Raw genomic sequence first — 17,898 nt, 5'->3', positions numbered from 1 at the left:
CCTCTATATAGTTTAGATAGTGAATCAGATAGTAGTCTGATGTTATCAGTGGATTTCCAGTTTATTCCTGATACTTTGTAAATTAGCCTTGGACACTTATGATCCTCATGTTTAATTCTGAATTGTAGTTAAAAATGAATGCTGTATCTGAAGCAACTGAAGGGTGTAACATCTGAATTTACTTTTACCAAAAGCTTTTCTATAGCTATGTGTTATGGAATCCTATCTCCTAAGGTTCTTGAAGTTTATGGTGGGTAGTACAATAGAAAGATGCATTAAGTCTTTAAGACTATCAAAGTCACATTTATTATACTCCAATAGGTGTGTATATACCTGATTCTAACTGCAGTTCCCAGATACAACAGATTCAAAGAACTCTTCAAATGCTCAGTGCACAGAGATAAATAGCACATGTTTAAACAGATGCAAGTTAGCATTTTTAACGATCTTTTTATTTATATATATTATGTGTCTGTGCTTGAATATGTTCATGTGAGTGCCAGAGCCCACATAGGTCAGAAGAAGGTGTCAGGTCCTCAGAGACTGGAGTTAGAGGCAGGTGTAAGCCGTTTGAAATAGAAGCTAGGAACTGAGCTCAAGATCTCTGCAAGATTAGTATATACTTTTAGTTTATGAAGTCATCTTAACAAGGCAAAAATTAGCCTTCCAAAAAGCAATCTGCTAAAAAATATGTTTAAAAAATTGAACAATTACCCCCAAAAGATATATGCTTGTGATATGTACCCACTCAGTAAAATTTTAGGATCCTGTACCCTTTATCATTATGATGGTTAGTCTCTGTCTATGTGACACAAAATAGAGTCATCTTGGAGGAGAAAATGCCTAAATTAGACTAGCCTGTAGGCAAGTGTATGGAATATTTTTGAATAATAATTGATGTGGAAGGGCCTAGCCAAAGTGGACAGTGCTACCATTGGGCAGGTGGACCTGGGTTGTATAAAATTCCAGGAGAGCAGGTAAGAAAAAGAGAGGCAACAAGCAGTTACCCCACGACTTCTTTAGTTCCTGCCTGAGGAAAGGCTGTGATCAGGGTGTGTAAGACAGATAAGCCTTATCCTCCATAGGTTGCTTTAGGCCATAGTGCTTATCACAGAAAAGGGAAAAAAAAACTAAGAGAATTCTCTACAACAGAGCACATTTTAAAATAGGAAGTATCAAAGGCGTATTACATCAACTTGTGTGCTCATAATATGCTATCACCAACTCTAGACACTATGCTGCAAAAGGAATTTTGTGACAACCTGATAATGTGTTCAGAATCTTAATAATAATGTGAATCTTATTAAATCTTAAAATTAATTAATTATTTGTTGGGGGTGTTTGTGAGGTTGTATCCTTTGATTGTGTAGGACATGGGGATGAAATGGGTCCCCAGGCTAAGTGGAAGACACATTTACCCACTAAGTTATTGCTGGGGCAGGGGTCACTTGAAAATCATTTATATACAATATGGGTTGAATAATGTACCATCCAAAACTGTGAAATCATAACTCAAAGAAGCTCTCACAATCAAAATGAAGCTTCTTATGTCAAACCATAATAAAAAATAGATGAAATAATACTGACAGAGAAGTTACTAAGGAAGTCATAATGTAAGACTAAGAAGTATTCACAAAAGACCATGAAGAACAATTACTTTGCACAAAGGGCACCACAACCTTTGGACAAACACCAAACATAGATTAAATGGACTAAACAACTGTCCGTTTAATCTTAAACTGACATCATTCTTTGCTACAAGAATCATCTATACATCATGTTCATCATTTCACCTTTAAACATTACATCTGGCTGTATCATGTTTGAAAATAACCAAAGTTCCTACTAGCTTTGATATCTACAAATAAGCAGATATCATTCATCATTTCTCAAAGAATCTCTTTCAGGTTGCTATTTGGGCTGTCATTTGGGGGATGTTTTCCACACTTTTTTTTAAGGTGACAATAATGGATTGTGAAGATTCTATAATCCAGTACTACTGATGTTTGTGAAAAAGAGGAGAATGAACACACACACACTCACACACACACACACACACACACACACACACATACACACACATGTGGTGATAGAGACAGAAACTGGAGTGATACACTTAGAAGCCAAGGAACATCAAGTTTTGATGGCCATCAACAGAACATAAGAAAAGGCAAAAGAAAAAAATGCTATTTAGAATCTCTTCCCATTAAAGTAGCCCATGGACACACAGAATCTAGAATCCTAACATAAGAAGGTCAATGCCTGTTGTTTTAAACCATGGAGTTTGTGGGACTTTCATAAGACTTTCCTAGGAATATAATATAATACAGAAATGTGCATTTCATCTGAAAGATTTTATCGATTTTATAAAATGTGTTTATATTTTTCTGTATATTGGTTCAAGTAATTATTTTTTTCCAAACCATTTTTGATGTGTATTGCAACTTTGATTGCCTGTAGTCCTTCAAGAATGTACTACACAGTAATGCAAGGTGGTCTCTTACTCTAATTACAATGAATAAGACAACTTACACTCACTAATGTACCACAACCCTGGATGCTTAAAGTTTATCTTAAAAATAGTGCAGATTTTAAGATGCCCAAAGGAAGTGGTACTAATTAACTAAGGATTTTGTGCTGCTCAATCCTGTCCTGCATCATTTCATGATTTGTGCCAAAGGCAAGCAACTAGGAAGAGAGCCGCTTATAAAGGATGATGTTTCCTCATGTAGCACAAGGAAGCATAAAAAGGGAAAGAATCAATGTCTGCTGATGGAAAAAGATAAAACGCTTTGGAAAATAAATGACATTTTTACCTCTTTGTTAATACCTTGACAGCCGGAGAAAATGAAACGATTAACAATTACTAAAATTGAAATCCTGGAGTCATTCTTAACATCTGTTTCCTCATTTATCAGTCAGGGAAACATTCCATTTCATAACCACTTTTCTTCTTTGTAACCAGGTTAACGTTTTAGGGTAACTGTTATACTTCACTTATTTTTTTCTGGAACAAATCAGTGTACTTCAGCCAAAGGTTGTGATGATACTAATTTCGGATAAATTTTACTAGCTTGCAATCAGCACTTGTGTTAGTTATTACTTACTACTGATATCATATTCTATAACACGTTGCCTACGCCTTTCTGCTTTTAAGTAAAATGAAGTTGAAATTCTCACATTCTTATTTTAATGTCATTTCAATGAGCACTTCAGTGAGGTAGTCATATGAAAGAAATCTTGACAATTCAAATGTCTTAATAAGTGAGAATAAATGTAATTTAAGAATATCATCACTATGGTGACTTTCAAGCTACTCTTCAAGGAGAGATAGATAAAACCATTATTATTACTGAACATTTGTAACATAGTGAGTGTGTTCAAATGACTAAGGGTTTCTGAAATTATATACATAAGGACACACACAAAACCATAAAAATAGGTCAACTGGTTTATCATTACTCGAGAAAAAGTTCACCTGAGTGATGTTATGCTTAGTATGTTTAAAATTATTCACAGTTCTAGAAACACTAAAAAAAAGTAAAAGAGAGTAAAAAAAATCATGTTGATAAATGTCAACTAATTTCTAATCTCTGGTTATGACATATATGTATTAAATTATAAAGCATGTAATTTTTGTATGTATCAAATGCCTATTATTTTGTATATCTAATTATTTTGCTTTTGTGTTTTGAAGTCCATTATCTGACCCTTACCATGATCCAGTTCAGATCAGGAGAAAATGTCATAGGCAAAGTAAATTATACCGTTCTTTTTGTTATCGGATATCTCTGTCACACAAAATACCTAATGTACAAACCATCAGAGTTCCAGAGAGACAGATAGACTGACAGACAGTTAAATAAATAAAGTGTGTCTATAAGTAAAAAAAGAGTCATAAATTTGAAATCCAGGAAGGAGGGGTAATGCTAGAATTTGGAAGGAGTAAAGGGAAGGGAATAATAATTTCATTATATTAATGTCTAAAATAAAATAATTTTAAAATTTATTATATATCTTTTTTAATGTAGTGGCATCAAAAGTGGTTTTTTTGTGTGTTACACGAGGGCTAAACTACTGAACTACAACTACACATTCACAGATTTTATTTGGTTATTATAGGCAGATTGTAGATTTTAAAAATATGTTTAACAATTTGCCTAATTTTTATGTATAAATCAGAAATCTGAGCTCTTTCTCTTTACTTAAAATGCTAGCTTTCTATTCTATGAAAGTCAGGAGATTCTTATTTGTAGTCTGTAAACTTCATTGAATTTTTATGATTAAAACCTAACTCTAACTTTTAGATTACAATTCAGCTCTTACACATTTTTGCATGACATGCTGTCTTTTCGAAGTTCATATTTCAAGGTTATTTAGCAAAGCAGTACTGTGTGCCAATGTGAAGATGAAAGAATTTAAAGACAACAAGCTGGGAGAGAAGCATGATGCCAACTTCAGTCATGACTCCTAGCTATTTAATGAGAATCCTAAACCCTATGAGGCTTTCCATCAGAAAGATACTAAACATTAGTTCTGTGAAATCCAGAGGCTTTCTGATGTTTAGGTGTAAAATATGTGAACTGAAAAAGTAAATCTTCTTTAGAAGAAAATATAATCAGCATAAATTGTTCTACAAAATGCTTTGACTTAGCACATTAGCTAAGGTTTTTAAAGAAAGTTTCTAGAATATCACATTTGTATGCATATATATGTTTATCCCATACATACATATATATCACATATATGCATATACATGTGTAATAACATGTATTATTAGAATAACATGTAGTTATTCTAAGCACAAATATTGTCCATAGAAATAAACAAATATGAATTCTGGAAAGATACTAAATACATTCAAATTATTCATGAGACAAAACTGACCTTGTAACTATAAGAGTTTTAATTTTAAATGTCGGTAGTATATTTAGAGAAAAACTATTAGCGCATTTTAAATATATAAAATTGATTCACTAGAAGTATATTTCATACTGCATAAACATAAATAAAAACTAAAGTATTGAAGGTATGTTATCTACCATCAAAAAGTTATGTCTAATACTTTTAAACATGTAAATATGAAATTAATAAGAATATGCATCACTAATGGATAGAACTTGGTGAATGTTTATTTTGGGAATATGAAAATAGCCTAGATCTGGTATTTGAGGAAGTTTCTAAGCATCTTTTTAGTATTCTATTATCATGAATTTAAATGATTTATTAAAAAATTACTTGAATTGGCAATTCTCTCACATGAAGAAACAGACAGATCCAGTATAAACATATATATGGTTTGCAAAAAAGTATGTTATATAGCATTTTCTAAGCCATGAAAAAAGTAATATCTGATAATTTCTGGTAGGATAACAGAACCTAACTCTTCCCATAGCCTATATGTGTCTGTGTATGTATATGTATGTCTTTACCAAATCTATTATATCTACTTTTCATGTACATACATTAGAATTTTTGTAAGAAATATGGAAAAATGTTTTCTATTTCCATCCATTTGCATGCAAAATTCAAGATGTCATTGTTTTTTTACCGCTGAGTAAAACTCTAATGTGTATATATATGTTCCACACCTTCTTTAACCATTCTTCTATTGAGGGGCACCTAGGTTGTTTCCATGTGGGGAAGGATGGAGATAGAGACAGAGACACATATTGGAACACTAGACTTAACTCCCTAGGTCCAAATGAGAAGCAGAGGGAGGGAGATCGTGAGCAAGGAAAGCAGAAACAGAGGGAGCCTTCATCCGACGATGGATGGAGATAGAGACGGAGACCCACATTGGAGCACTGGACTGAGCCCCTAAGGTCCAAATGAAGAGCAGAAGGAAGGAGAACATGAAAAAGGAAATCCAACCAAATTCTCTGAATGTGGCTGGCCCGGAGTCTTTCTGAAAAGCCATTGACAATGGCACTGGGACTTGTTTCTTCTGCATATACTGGATTTTGCGGATCCAGTCTGTCTGGACACTCACCTTCCTGGACCTGGAGGGGTTGGGGGAGGAACTTGAACTTCCCACTGGGCAGGAAACCCTGACTGCTCTTAGGAATGGAGAGGGAGGAGGAGAGGGAGTGGGGGGAGTGGGAGGGTGGTGGGAGGAGGGCCGGAAATGGAAACTTTTATAATTTAATAAAATTACTAAAAAAAAAAAAAAGAAAGAAAGAAAAAAAGAAAAGAAAAAAAGGAAGTCAGGACTGCGAAGGGTGCGCTCACCCACTGATACAAGGGGACTGATCGAATGAGAGCTCAGCAAGGCCAGCTGGACTGGGACTGAACGATCATGTGATCAAACAGAATTCCCTGAATGTGGCTGACATGGGGGCTGACTGAGAAGTCATTGACAATGGCAGTGGGTCTTGTTTCGTCTGCATGAACTGGCTTTTTGGGATCCTGGCCTGTTTGGATGCTCACCTTCCTGGACCTGGAGGGAGGAAGGAGGAACTTGGATTTCCCACAGGGCAGGAAACCCTGACTGCTCTTGGGAATGGTGAGGGAGGAGGAGAGGGAGTGGGAAGAGCGGGAGGGTATTGGGAGGAGGGGAGGAAGTGGAAATTCTTTAAATAAATAAATAAGGAAAAAAAAGAATAAGTAAAAAAATGTTTTATAACATATCACGCACACACACACAAAAAAGGAAATATGGAAAAATGAATCTGAGAACTGTTTTTAGTCTGAAAGCATTGAATATTCAAGTATCTGACTTAGAGCATCATTTGAGAAGTCTGCCATATGACTTTTCTCAAATGACTTTTCTTCACTGAGCAAATGAGGAATAAGTGAGATCATAATAATTTATATGGGAAGGTGAAATTATTGCCTTTCAATTCATAGGGACGAAAGAAATGGTTGGCCTCCACCAAGGGCATACTGAAAAAACAATGTCTATAAAAGACCCTTGAACTCTAAAATAACAAATTGTATTAGAAACCTATAGAATCTAAAGTAGGATTAAAATGAATCAACTTTTAAAAACTAATCGTCAAACAAAACTAACACCCAGAATGAAAATTCGTAACATATTTGTCAACAGTAGAATTTATGAATTAAGCAAACAACTAAAAAATCTCCTATCCATTTGAGCAAACTGCCCGCTTCTTTATGTGATTTCTCTTGTATATAACATTACTCTTGGACGACTTGCAATGATTTCCAAATAATATAGTTTTAAAAGTCTGTAATGCTTTTGGAAATGGGCAATTTGTAGTATTCTATTAGCTATAATAAGAGGTAGGAGACTGAAAACTGGGGTGACAAATGACTAAGAACCCTCTGATCTTCATTCCCAGCATCCCCAGTGCCAGCATGGATACAGAAGTAAGTTGCTGCAGCTCTTTGCTATCATCCGGGAAAATCATCTTCAGGAACAGCTGCCAATAGCATGTCCTTTAGACATTGGCCAGAATGCCAAGCCCCAGCTGTTCAGTTAGCCTTCTCAATACAGCCTGCAGGCAAAGCAGACACCCAGTCAAGCATCGCAAAGAGGAAATATCAACTCAAGGGACAAGCCTAACAACACAAGAGTTACTTCTAGGAACTAAGTAAAAATTGATGCCAATGACACAGTGGCTTTTGTTGTCATCGTTGTTGTTGGTTTTAGCAATGACAATATATTTAAATGGACCCCCTAAATGGAAGTATTTTTTCTTTTAATGAATAAAAATGTTCCCTAACCCTTTTTACCAGAACTCATTTAAAATTAGCTAGAGCTGGGAAGGCACTGCGAAATATGAACGTTGAAATGAAAGTCTTTCTTCTTGACCATGTCAGACAATTCTAAGGCTAAAGGGGAAGGAGAGCTGTTAGAGAGGGCACCCAGTCGATCAGTGGATGGCAGGGATAGAAAGAAGTTCCATTTCTGGCTTACAGTTCAGAATCTACGAACATGGCAATCCAGTGTGATAACCTGGTGTGTGTTGGGGAGAGGGTACAGTGGTCTCTTTCTGGGAACTGTCTTTCAACATCCTCTTCCTTTACTTTAACCTATTTTGATTATGAAGTTAATTCTAGCTATATGATTAGATCTTTTAATTAAAAAATACATTGTAATAATATCAAAATTTCTTGAGTTAATATTTGAGTTAACTCTAAATATGTTTTTGAAGTATTTGATGAAATTATCTCACTGAACTCAATTTTTCTATGTATTCTAAAAACACTAGTGTCATCTCATTTTATATCTAGCACCAATTTTTGCTTGTTTTCTTTTGGAATCACATTTTAGATCATATTCAATTAGTTTTAGTCAGATTTAATGGAATTTAATTTTATTAAGCTACATTCTGTTCTTTAATTCATATTCTGTTAATAAGAAATATAATTACTCATAATTTTCTTTAAAAAAAACTTTAGGCATTGTTTTTGGTTACTTTTACACTTCTAGGCTTAACCAACAAGATTAATTAAATAAATACAATTTATCACCTCAGTCATACTATGGTCCTGTGAACCGATGAGCCTATCTATCCATCTATCCTGTATAATCTAATCATCTGTCTTCAAATGAGCCTAACTATCCAATGTCTCATCCTGTAACAGATTTAGTTTTATATGTTCATGTGTTAGAATCAAGGGTTCCTTAAGTTAAGTGTGGCAGAAGTAAATGACAGTAAAGCAGTAGGAAATTCATAAACTCCTCCATTTTTTATTTCATTCTCTTCTGTGTCTTGTGTTATCAAAGCAAAGCACTTAAGATATATAACTTTTTCTATTAAACCAACTTATTTTCTCTACCATGTCTAAATATCTGTGTGAATTCTGAAGTTGTCAGATTAAATGTATGAAAATAAGAATTGTTAATGAGTAAAAACACTTGAATATTATATATACAAATCTCATTTTCACATCATATGTATATTCTTCATACATTATAATAATGTTTGTAGAATTATATCTTTTGGTTCCAAATGCTGTTTCTTTGCATGTTATTTGTAATTTTAGTACCTTTAAAATTTCTCAAATGCTCCCTTTGGTAATCATTTAAGAAGTGTGCAGCTAATTAATATGAAAGTCCAAATGAATTTTAAAACCTGTAAATGTTTACTTAAAACATTTATGAATGTTTTTATATAATGGCTAAGATTATGAAAAGTACATGTGATGCCTTGCATCACATTCTTCAAAACAAAGCTTTCTCAGGTACAATGATGTCATCATGAAGTCAGGTTTTCCACATTCTAAAATAGACTCATCGCCATATGAATTGTTATCTTACTGAGCCATTTTTGTAGCTGTCTTTTTCACACCTTTCTTGGGAGTGCATTCTAAATTTGTCACAATACAAACCCCCAATTTTTTTGTTTCTTCTTATGCTTTTGCACTCTTGATCAATATTTAGAAATTATCACACCTATCTTTCATTCTATCATTTACATTAGAGTGGCAAATAAAAATACAGACATAACCCGCACCTCCCCCAGTACACCCAGCCACACAAATACATGAATTCTAGCTTAATTATGTAAAATGTGAACTTTCAAATTCCAAGAGGAGTCAGTGTCTTCATCAACGTCACAGCTCAGGACTCACCTGTGGACGTGGATGTCCTGTTACCAGACAGGTCAACTCTAGAGTTTCTCCTTCCCGGATAGTGTAGACCCTTTCAGAGTAGCGCTCCTCCTCAATATTACAGGCCAATCCTGAGTGCACGATCCGAACTGTCGGGGGAGCTGTGGAATCAGGAAGAAAAGACACATGATACATGAAAACTTAGGTAAATCATCTTCACATGAATTATCCCAATTGTAAGAGCAATTCTTATTATATCCTATGATAGCAAGAACCATTAGCCTAACACTTCAGACATTCTCAAGGGATTTGAGATTTTCTTGGTAAAATATTTCTAATTTATCTAATACTCATTACGACATTGTAAAAATTACAAAGAGCAACACAACAGTAGGAGAAAATTGATGCATCCTGGAACCATGTCACTACAGGCCACATGATTAAGTAGATTGTTACAATGCAGGAAGGCCTCTTCCTTTCTGAAACAAAACTTGAAAAATGTAAGTAATGATTTACCTGAAATATATAACACAAAAGGAAGATGACAAATATAAGGGAACAAGAGATTCAAATTAAAAACTTAGACATTATTCAACTCATTTTAATTCCCTGTGGTGCACAAAATGACCTAAGGGACATTCATGCTTATAGGCAGCATATCCACTCAGTTCACAGCATCTACAGATCCCTGAATTAGAACAAACAAAATGTGGTTTCTGGGTGAAGACACTGTAAATGACAGCAAATTATTGATGACTTAGTCAAAATTTTGATTAAAGAATAATTTAACACTCACAGAACTGTCTAAATCCCTACTTTCTCATGCAATAGTGCACAAGGACCTTAAGAGACTTGACTATCTCTTGTTGCATTACCTGTCACAAGCAGAAATTCCTCAAAGGATGAGATATCCTTAGCTAATCATAGATGCTGTCTGAGATCAAATACGTACTGACAGCTCGGAACTTTGGAACAGAGGTCATCTTCATTTTTTTGATACACCATTTTTTGCGTGTAATACATTTGGAGGCAAAAGATAAAATTATCTTAACGGAAGGAAAATGGGAAGATCACCTGCACATATAGAGGGCAGCAATCACAGGCTATTCTGACAAGAATATCCATTCTAAACAGCAGTGACCTTAATAGAAGCTATCAATTTCCAAAAAAAAAAAAAAAGAATGCTAGAATGTTTGATTTTTTTTAAAAAATGGCATAAAAAGATCACTAGTCCTATATTTCTTGAGAATGATGTTGGTGGTTCTAAGAAGAGGAAAAAGACTGTACTCAATTTATGGAAAGTTCTCTTCTGGGAAATCATGTTTTAAAGGGAAAATCATTCCTAATATGTAATGTTTTGACATATACCACTTAGATTCTCAGGCCACTCATGGAGATGAATAACTAAAAGGATGTACTTTTCATCTTTCTGAATTTTAGTGGAAATGAAAATAGATAAGTCCACTAGATGGAAAAAATAAGAATGAGAACCATAATATAAGCAACAAACAAAAAAATCAACAAATGTTTGTATTTTTTGCATATAAGCCTGGCGTTCAAGGACACTAAGAGAATTTACATAGATATAATCTACATAGGAAGTTGAAAAAGATAAATCTCCTGAGTAAATAGAGAGTATGGAGACCTGCAGGGAGGGTTGAAGACAGGAGGGAAGAGACAGAGAGGCGAGCAGAGAAAAATCTAGAGCTCAATAAAAATTAATTAAAGAAAAAAAATAAGTATATAAGTAAGAAAAAAATCAAATTGCTCTCTACTATTCATCATGAGAAGCTACAAAGCTGGCTGGGAATAAAAGCCATTTCTAGAAGGTTTCTTGCAATAGTCCAGCTGAATAATTCTTGCCCCTAGTGCTTGCTTTGAATACTTTTTCTTAGTGCACAGAATGACCTGACATATGCAAAATAACTCTAGGACTTTACATTTTAACCCCCCCATTGATGTGATTATAATGGTACTACTACTCAGACTACATCATAGAAATACTTCACTAGGTCTTATATATATATATATATATATATATATATATATATATATATATATATATATTTACACTAAGTGAAAATGTTCCATGAGATAAATATTCTTTGACTTTTTAAAGAAATCTAACAATGGGATTAGAGATGTGGCTTAAGATATGGGAGCACTCACTGGTTGCCCTTTTAGAGTACATAGGTTCAGTTCCAGGTTCTAACATGATAGTTCACAATCATCTGTCTTTCCAGTTCCAAGGTTTCTAAGACATCTTTCGGTTTCTTCAGGCACTAGACACTCAAATTGTGCACATACATACACATGTGCAAAACACCCACACATATCAAAGAAAATTTTTAACCAAGTAACCAAGCATGACCTGAGACAGTAATACTACCAATAGACATGCTAACACAGAAGGGGAAATCTAGACAAGTGGTCAAATCTTACACTACATACAGCATTCTGTCTAGACAATGAGTAATTTCTGGGGTCTTGTGACACTGGACACTGCTGATGCTCTGGATGCTCTGGTGTCTCATGCAATGTTTTTCCAAGTTATTTCAGACAGTGACCAAATTTAGAATTTAATTTCGACAACTCTAATCCTGGCAGGTACTTTTTAAGGTATCAGCCTTGTATAATTATACACGTATTATAAAAGTTAAAGTCAATAGATGCTGAAAAAACAAAAATAGAAACAATTTAAAGGGAAAATATAGATATTTTTCTTTAAATAAATATCTATGCTAATTTTAGCCTCATAAATGATAGTCCACGTATATTAATACATCTAATTACACAGTTACATGACATTCTTTCTAGACTAATTTGTACCTGCCATGTTTTGTTTAAATTTCAAGTAAATGCCCAGTGTTGTTATTTTTAAGATATATCTTTCAAATGCTTCATTATGCAAATAAGCACCTTTATTTAAACAATTTAAATTATACAGTAGGCAAATCACGACATTTATAAGGGTTAATTTTCAACTATTTTCTTCTGTATTTTAACACATTCTTGGAAAAGGTGGTTGTTTTTGCACTCTCAGCACAAATGCACCACCTAGCCTGTAAAATCCATGATTTTCTCGCAAACTTTTTTTTTTTTTTTGAGCATATGTTCCTGCTAACCATTAGATAGACTCTCAGTACTGTAGCTGCTCAGGGCAAAGGTCAACATTTTGGATATCTGGGTGACTTACAGAGAAAGCATAGCTGAATGAGTGTTAGACTCATCCAAATCAATACTCTTAATTCCAAGTTAGAAAAAGAAAACCTGAGGACATCAGCTGTCTGTGCTGCATGTTTACTATAGCCTAAGTGAGAAACAGCAAGCAAGGAAGCAAGCAAACGAATAGCACCGGTCCTTTGCACTTTTTGCTTTTTGGTCTGTTGAAGCTATATCTGGAGTCATTACATTGGGAGTCTTCATAACTCCCAAAGTAGTTTAGACTAGACTAATAGTAAGAAGTACTGTGAAAGTATTCACAAAGTCAAGCACCGTAACTAGACTAACATTAATGATCTAATTGCTTCAAATGCAACAAACAGTCTTCCCAGTTCACTATCCTGTCCCTTACCCTTCCAAGTCCCAGACACCTACAATTGTGAAGATGTTGTCTCTTTCTAGAACCTCCCTCCCAGTGATTGAGTAAGGAGCTCTGAGATTTGAAGCAAGTTTGCTTATAATACTCTCCCATTTTGAATTCCCTGACTGCTCTCTGTAGCCATGTTCATTGTGAATTCTTAGATTGATAAGCAAGGTTCTTATATATATTTTTCTCTATAGAATACATGGATTGCCTTCGGTACTTTTATCTTTTCTTAACATTCCAGCACAGTGTTAGGCACTTAATGGGCTGAAGACATGACTCAGATATTAAGAGTTCCTATTATTCTTCCAGTGAACCTGAGGTTTGGTTCCCAGTTTCCACGTTAGGAGACTCACAACCACCCATAACATTAGCTCCACAGTATCCAACACCCTTTATTGGCTCTGCATACACCTGTTTGCTTGTCAAATAGCTAACACACACACACACATACACACACACTCTTTTTAAAAAAAATTAATTATGTACTTCTGTTCTAGGAGAAGTGTCACATTAAATATCTGCCGCACATTACATAATTCAGAAAACAGTTATTGAAGGTATCTGCATTTTAGTATACACTACTAAAATTATAAAGACATCAATTTTGTCTCTTAAAACATCAGTCAGATTTATTAACATTAAATGAAATATGCTGTCTGATATAAAAACAAGACATGGTTTTGTCCTCTGGGTTGTTGGAATAAGCTTCAATTTATCATCTTGAAATTGGAGCAGAGGTTATGATTTCCTTTGCCCTATAGATTCAGCAATGAACTTAAATGTTAAAATATTGCATGTGACTCAGATTAATCCAAAATTTTTGAAATCAAACAAATCTCATTACTTTCATAGCACTAATCCTACTAAGTTACTTTTGTGCTCAAGAGGTCAGTCTAAAAGAGCAAAAGAGGGACACTTTTTATCTTGTTAAAGTATGGTTTTGAAAGTTAAAACCAATTTCAATTCATTCAGTTGGAAAAAAAAGAACACAGATACATTCCCAATATCAAAAACTAGGAGAATATTTATTCGCTTACATTGCATGCAGCATCCACTGATACAGCAGGGTGAGGCTATACATGAAGATTAGTGTCTACATGAAATATACTAGTGTTCACATGAAGCTTCAAAGAATGGCAGCCTACAGAAGCTGCAGACTGGGGAAAAAATGATGATGGTTAAACAGAACAGAAGAAAAGAACCAAAAGAAAAATTTTCAAGTTACACTGGAAGAAAGATAAGAAGAGCTAAACCTGCCTAGGGCATTGCAATGGGCTTCACACATTCGGTGACATTTAAACTACGTTTGGAAAGAGATGCTCTGAGCACACAAGCAGGGAGACACTCCTGAGAGCAAGCAGTCTGCTTGAAAACATATCAGGAATCCAGCGCTGTTGTGTTCCAGAAAGAATGATATTCGCATGTGGCTCATTCACTAAAAAATAATCTACTCTAAATTTTGACTCCAGTATGACTTGCCCACCCTAGCAATCGATTTGCAGGCACCAGGAAGTTGCTTTTCAATGCCTAGGACAGACGTGATGGAGAGAGATAGTTCAAGGTCTTGATGGATAGGATTTAACTGAAGCAGTACGAAGGGAGGAGAGTTAGTTTAAATGGCACTGCTGTTTACCCACCTTGCTAAAAGAAAAGTGATTATTTTACTCAAAATAAAATGAGGTGAAGAATATCTAATTTAATCCAGAGATCAATAACCTTCAAAAATACATACACAAAATGTAGATGGAGGAAGATTGTCACCCTAAATTCCCCAGAATGAACAATTCAGTTGAAAGCTACTATCATTCTTTCAAATGACTAATGCATTTTAATCAGCATATGAAGTATCAAGTTTCATGATGACATTTCAAACAGAATTTGCTCTGGTTTTGTCTCCTCCTCCTTTCCCCCCTCTCTTCTTTCCCATACCCTTCCCCTATTAGAGATCTGCTTCCTGTTTTCCAGTCAAATGTGTCTCATTGCTTTATCTTCCCTCTTCTCCACACGTCTTTCCCCTCTCATCGTCTCCTTTGCAGTTTGTAGCCCAAGGCCACAGCCACATCACTTTCCTATGTACTTATGAACATTAAGAACTGAGACCCGCATAGGAAAGGCAATGTGTAGGATACGCAGTCAGATACACGCCCCTTTAATAGCAGCCCTCCAGATGTGAATCTATGAGTTGAACTTCATGGTTAGCTTCCAGTTAACCTGGGATGTATAGTAAGATTCAGGAGGAGGGGATATGAATATGTAATATTTGCTTATCTGAACAAGGTCACCCCTGTGTAACTTCTAGTTTCATCCCTTTTCCCACAGATAAATTCCATCTTATGTATCATGTTAAGAAAAATGACTTAGTAGAAGGCACACTCAGTCACTTGAGAGTACACATGACTCACCGAGAGGAGATGCTTGAAATAAGGGACCCTAGGTGTAAGTCATGGCCAATTGTTGGAATAGGAATTTGATGAGAAATGTTTTCAAGTTTAAGCCTTTTCCTCTAACAATTACAGTCCTTGGAGTTTATTATGCTCCTTATTATGGAGCAATCATTTTGGTCCTAGCCTCCTCTGCTTTAGGAGCCCCCAGTGAGAGCCTTAGACTTGAGCAGATGGCTTCAGTCCTTCATATACCTCACAAAGTTGCTCTGTTCCACTAAAATTGTCACTGAGTTGTTTTCTCCCCATCAGAGCAACTCGGCTTAGGCTCCTGGTGCATATACAGGGTCTCCTAGGAAACACAGCTTGGAGATAGGACAACCACCTTTGTTTGTCTTTTTACTGCAATGGGTAGATCAGTAAATCCCTGTGCACAAGGGAGAAGTAGAGGAGAGGAGAGTTTGGAAGAGAAGCAAAGGGGCAGGGAGAGAGAAAACTGCTCTCACACGGCAGGCAGAGGCAGCAGAATCAGCACAGAGTTCTACTATTCTCCCTCCTGTCATTCATTTTGCTTATGAAACCAAAGGCAATCATGTTCAGAATTTCCCTCCATTTTCCCATTGATTTAAGCTGTCATAGTCTTTTCTAAATTGAATTTCATTTTCTACATCATTTTACACTTAGCTAAACAGCATTACTGGCAATTGATCTCCTTATTCCACTCCTCCCAATGCAGCATATGTGCACAATACTTCTGGGACACAGTGGCTTCTGCTCTTCCTCTCCTTGCTGCTGCTTATTTTCAATAACTAACTGAACTCTCTTTTCACAATCATCTTATAACCTGATTTTTAAATGTTCATGTTGGTCTAGTATAGTTATTACTAATCTCCATGACCCTTCATTGACTGGCATTCCCCATCAGACTAGTCAGAGTATATATTTTATCACAAATACATACATATATATATATATATATATATATATATATATATATATATATATATATAATCACAAACACAAAAGCAGAGTTGGAGAGCAAAAAAAAATAAATATCTCAGTCTTGGATGTTATTGATGAATAACTAGGCAGCTGTTTGTCATTTGAAGACTTAGGACTTTTAATAAGCAAACAAATGAATTTTCAATAGCAGACCATGCAGTGTGTGAATCTAGGAGGGTATTGAACATCATCAAAGGAATCTCTTAAAAATATAAGGCAAAAAAAATGAGTTGATAGGATTTACAAAGTCTTGGAGTGGAAGTAAAGCAAGGCAAATGTGTGCTTCTGAAGTTACCTGAAGGGACGCTAGAACACATTTTTGACAGGGTTGTCATTTAAGAGGAGAAGAAACAAAAGGTCATTGCCTTCGAGCATTTAGGTGGTGCTCGTGAATTCTGAGTGACACACAGTCTGCAGAGAAGGGAGATCAAAAGAAGAATGATGTGAGACCTGACTGAGCAAAATCTCTTGGTCGAGCAAAACACGATGGCAGTGTTAAGTAAAACTGCTGACGTGGGCTATAAAATGTACAAATAAACAAGGAGAAACAAGGAGTAAGCAACCAAATAGTGCAACAGAAATGTGGCACCATCCTTGAAGGATAGATGAGATGCCACACATCTCTATTTCCAATGTGATGGTGATGATTTGCCAATACAGCAGTTTATAGAAGCTTCCATTCACCTTTAAACAATGTCTCCTAAGTATCTAGTCTATTTCCTTCTTTCTTCGTATTCTTTAACATGTTCAACTTTTACAAAGTTCTTAGCAAACATGATGATATTTCCCAAAGCTCTCTAATCACTTCTACAAAAGAATAGGCAATCAGGATTCATCTTTACAGTTTATAACACGATACATCTTGCTCCTGTTTAAAAAGCAAACAAATAGATTTATCTTCTCATCAACAGGCCTGCTCTTGTTTTGCCTTTACAGTTTGGCCATTATAAATCATGGTGCACATCAGTAAGGAGGCTATGTGCCTGCTTTGCTGTCCTGCCCTCTGCTGGCTGTCTTCTGTCCTGTTCGTTGGTGTTTATAAAGACACAGCACTAGCAAAATTCTACTCTGGTAAGGTTTCCTTTCTCCCCACCACCTTTCCTTTACTTGCTTCTCAGCCTTGTTGACCTGATTCACTTTCCATTGCAATGACCTTTTGGAACAATACACTTACCATACAACTCATTTAAGTCATTTCCAAAAGGCAATATTCTGATATATAAATGATGCAAATGGCATTGTTTTAAATCTATCTTTAGCTCACTTGCTCTTTTTTGTTCCCATCACTGTTCTTTTGAGCTAACTACAGTTTTAGAAACATTGTAAGTTTCTCTCCCTTCTCTTTATGAGTTTTCTTCACCCTCCAATTTTGGTTAATACTGTACTCCTCCTATTCACTAGGTA

At 35.3% G+C, this 17,898-nt stretch overlaps 1 protein-coding gene across 2 annotated transcripts in view; it reads right to left on the bottom strand.

Annotated features, from left to right (window-relative positions):
* The window catches only part of Mdga2 (MAM domain containing glycosylphosphatidylinositol anchor 2), a 762,902-nt gene that overhangs the window by 428,017 nt on the left and 316,987 nt on the right, over window positions 1-17,898 (bottom strand). For both annotated transcript variants that reach the window (XR_015004446.2, XM_048415642.3), the window contains exon 2: window positions 9,544-9,683. Coding sequence is in view for 1 of the 2 variants with exons in the window: in XM_048415642.3 (XP_048271599.1) it covers window positions 9,544-9,683 (140 nt within the window). In the remaining variant the exon portion in view is untranslated. The remainder of the gene's footprint in view (window positions 1-9,543; window positions 9,684-17,898) is intronic.

This window comes from Myodes glareolus, chromosome 11 (genome assembly GCF_982192425.1).
Source record: "Myodes glareolus chromosome 11, mMyoGla1.1, whole genome shotgun sequence".
NCBI lineage: Eukaryota > Metazoa > Chordata > Mammalia > Rodentia > Cricetidae > Myodes > Myodes glareolus.
Note: the sequence above shows the minus strand (reverse complement) of the source record. Positions and strands in the feature narration are given on the sequence as shown.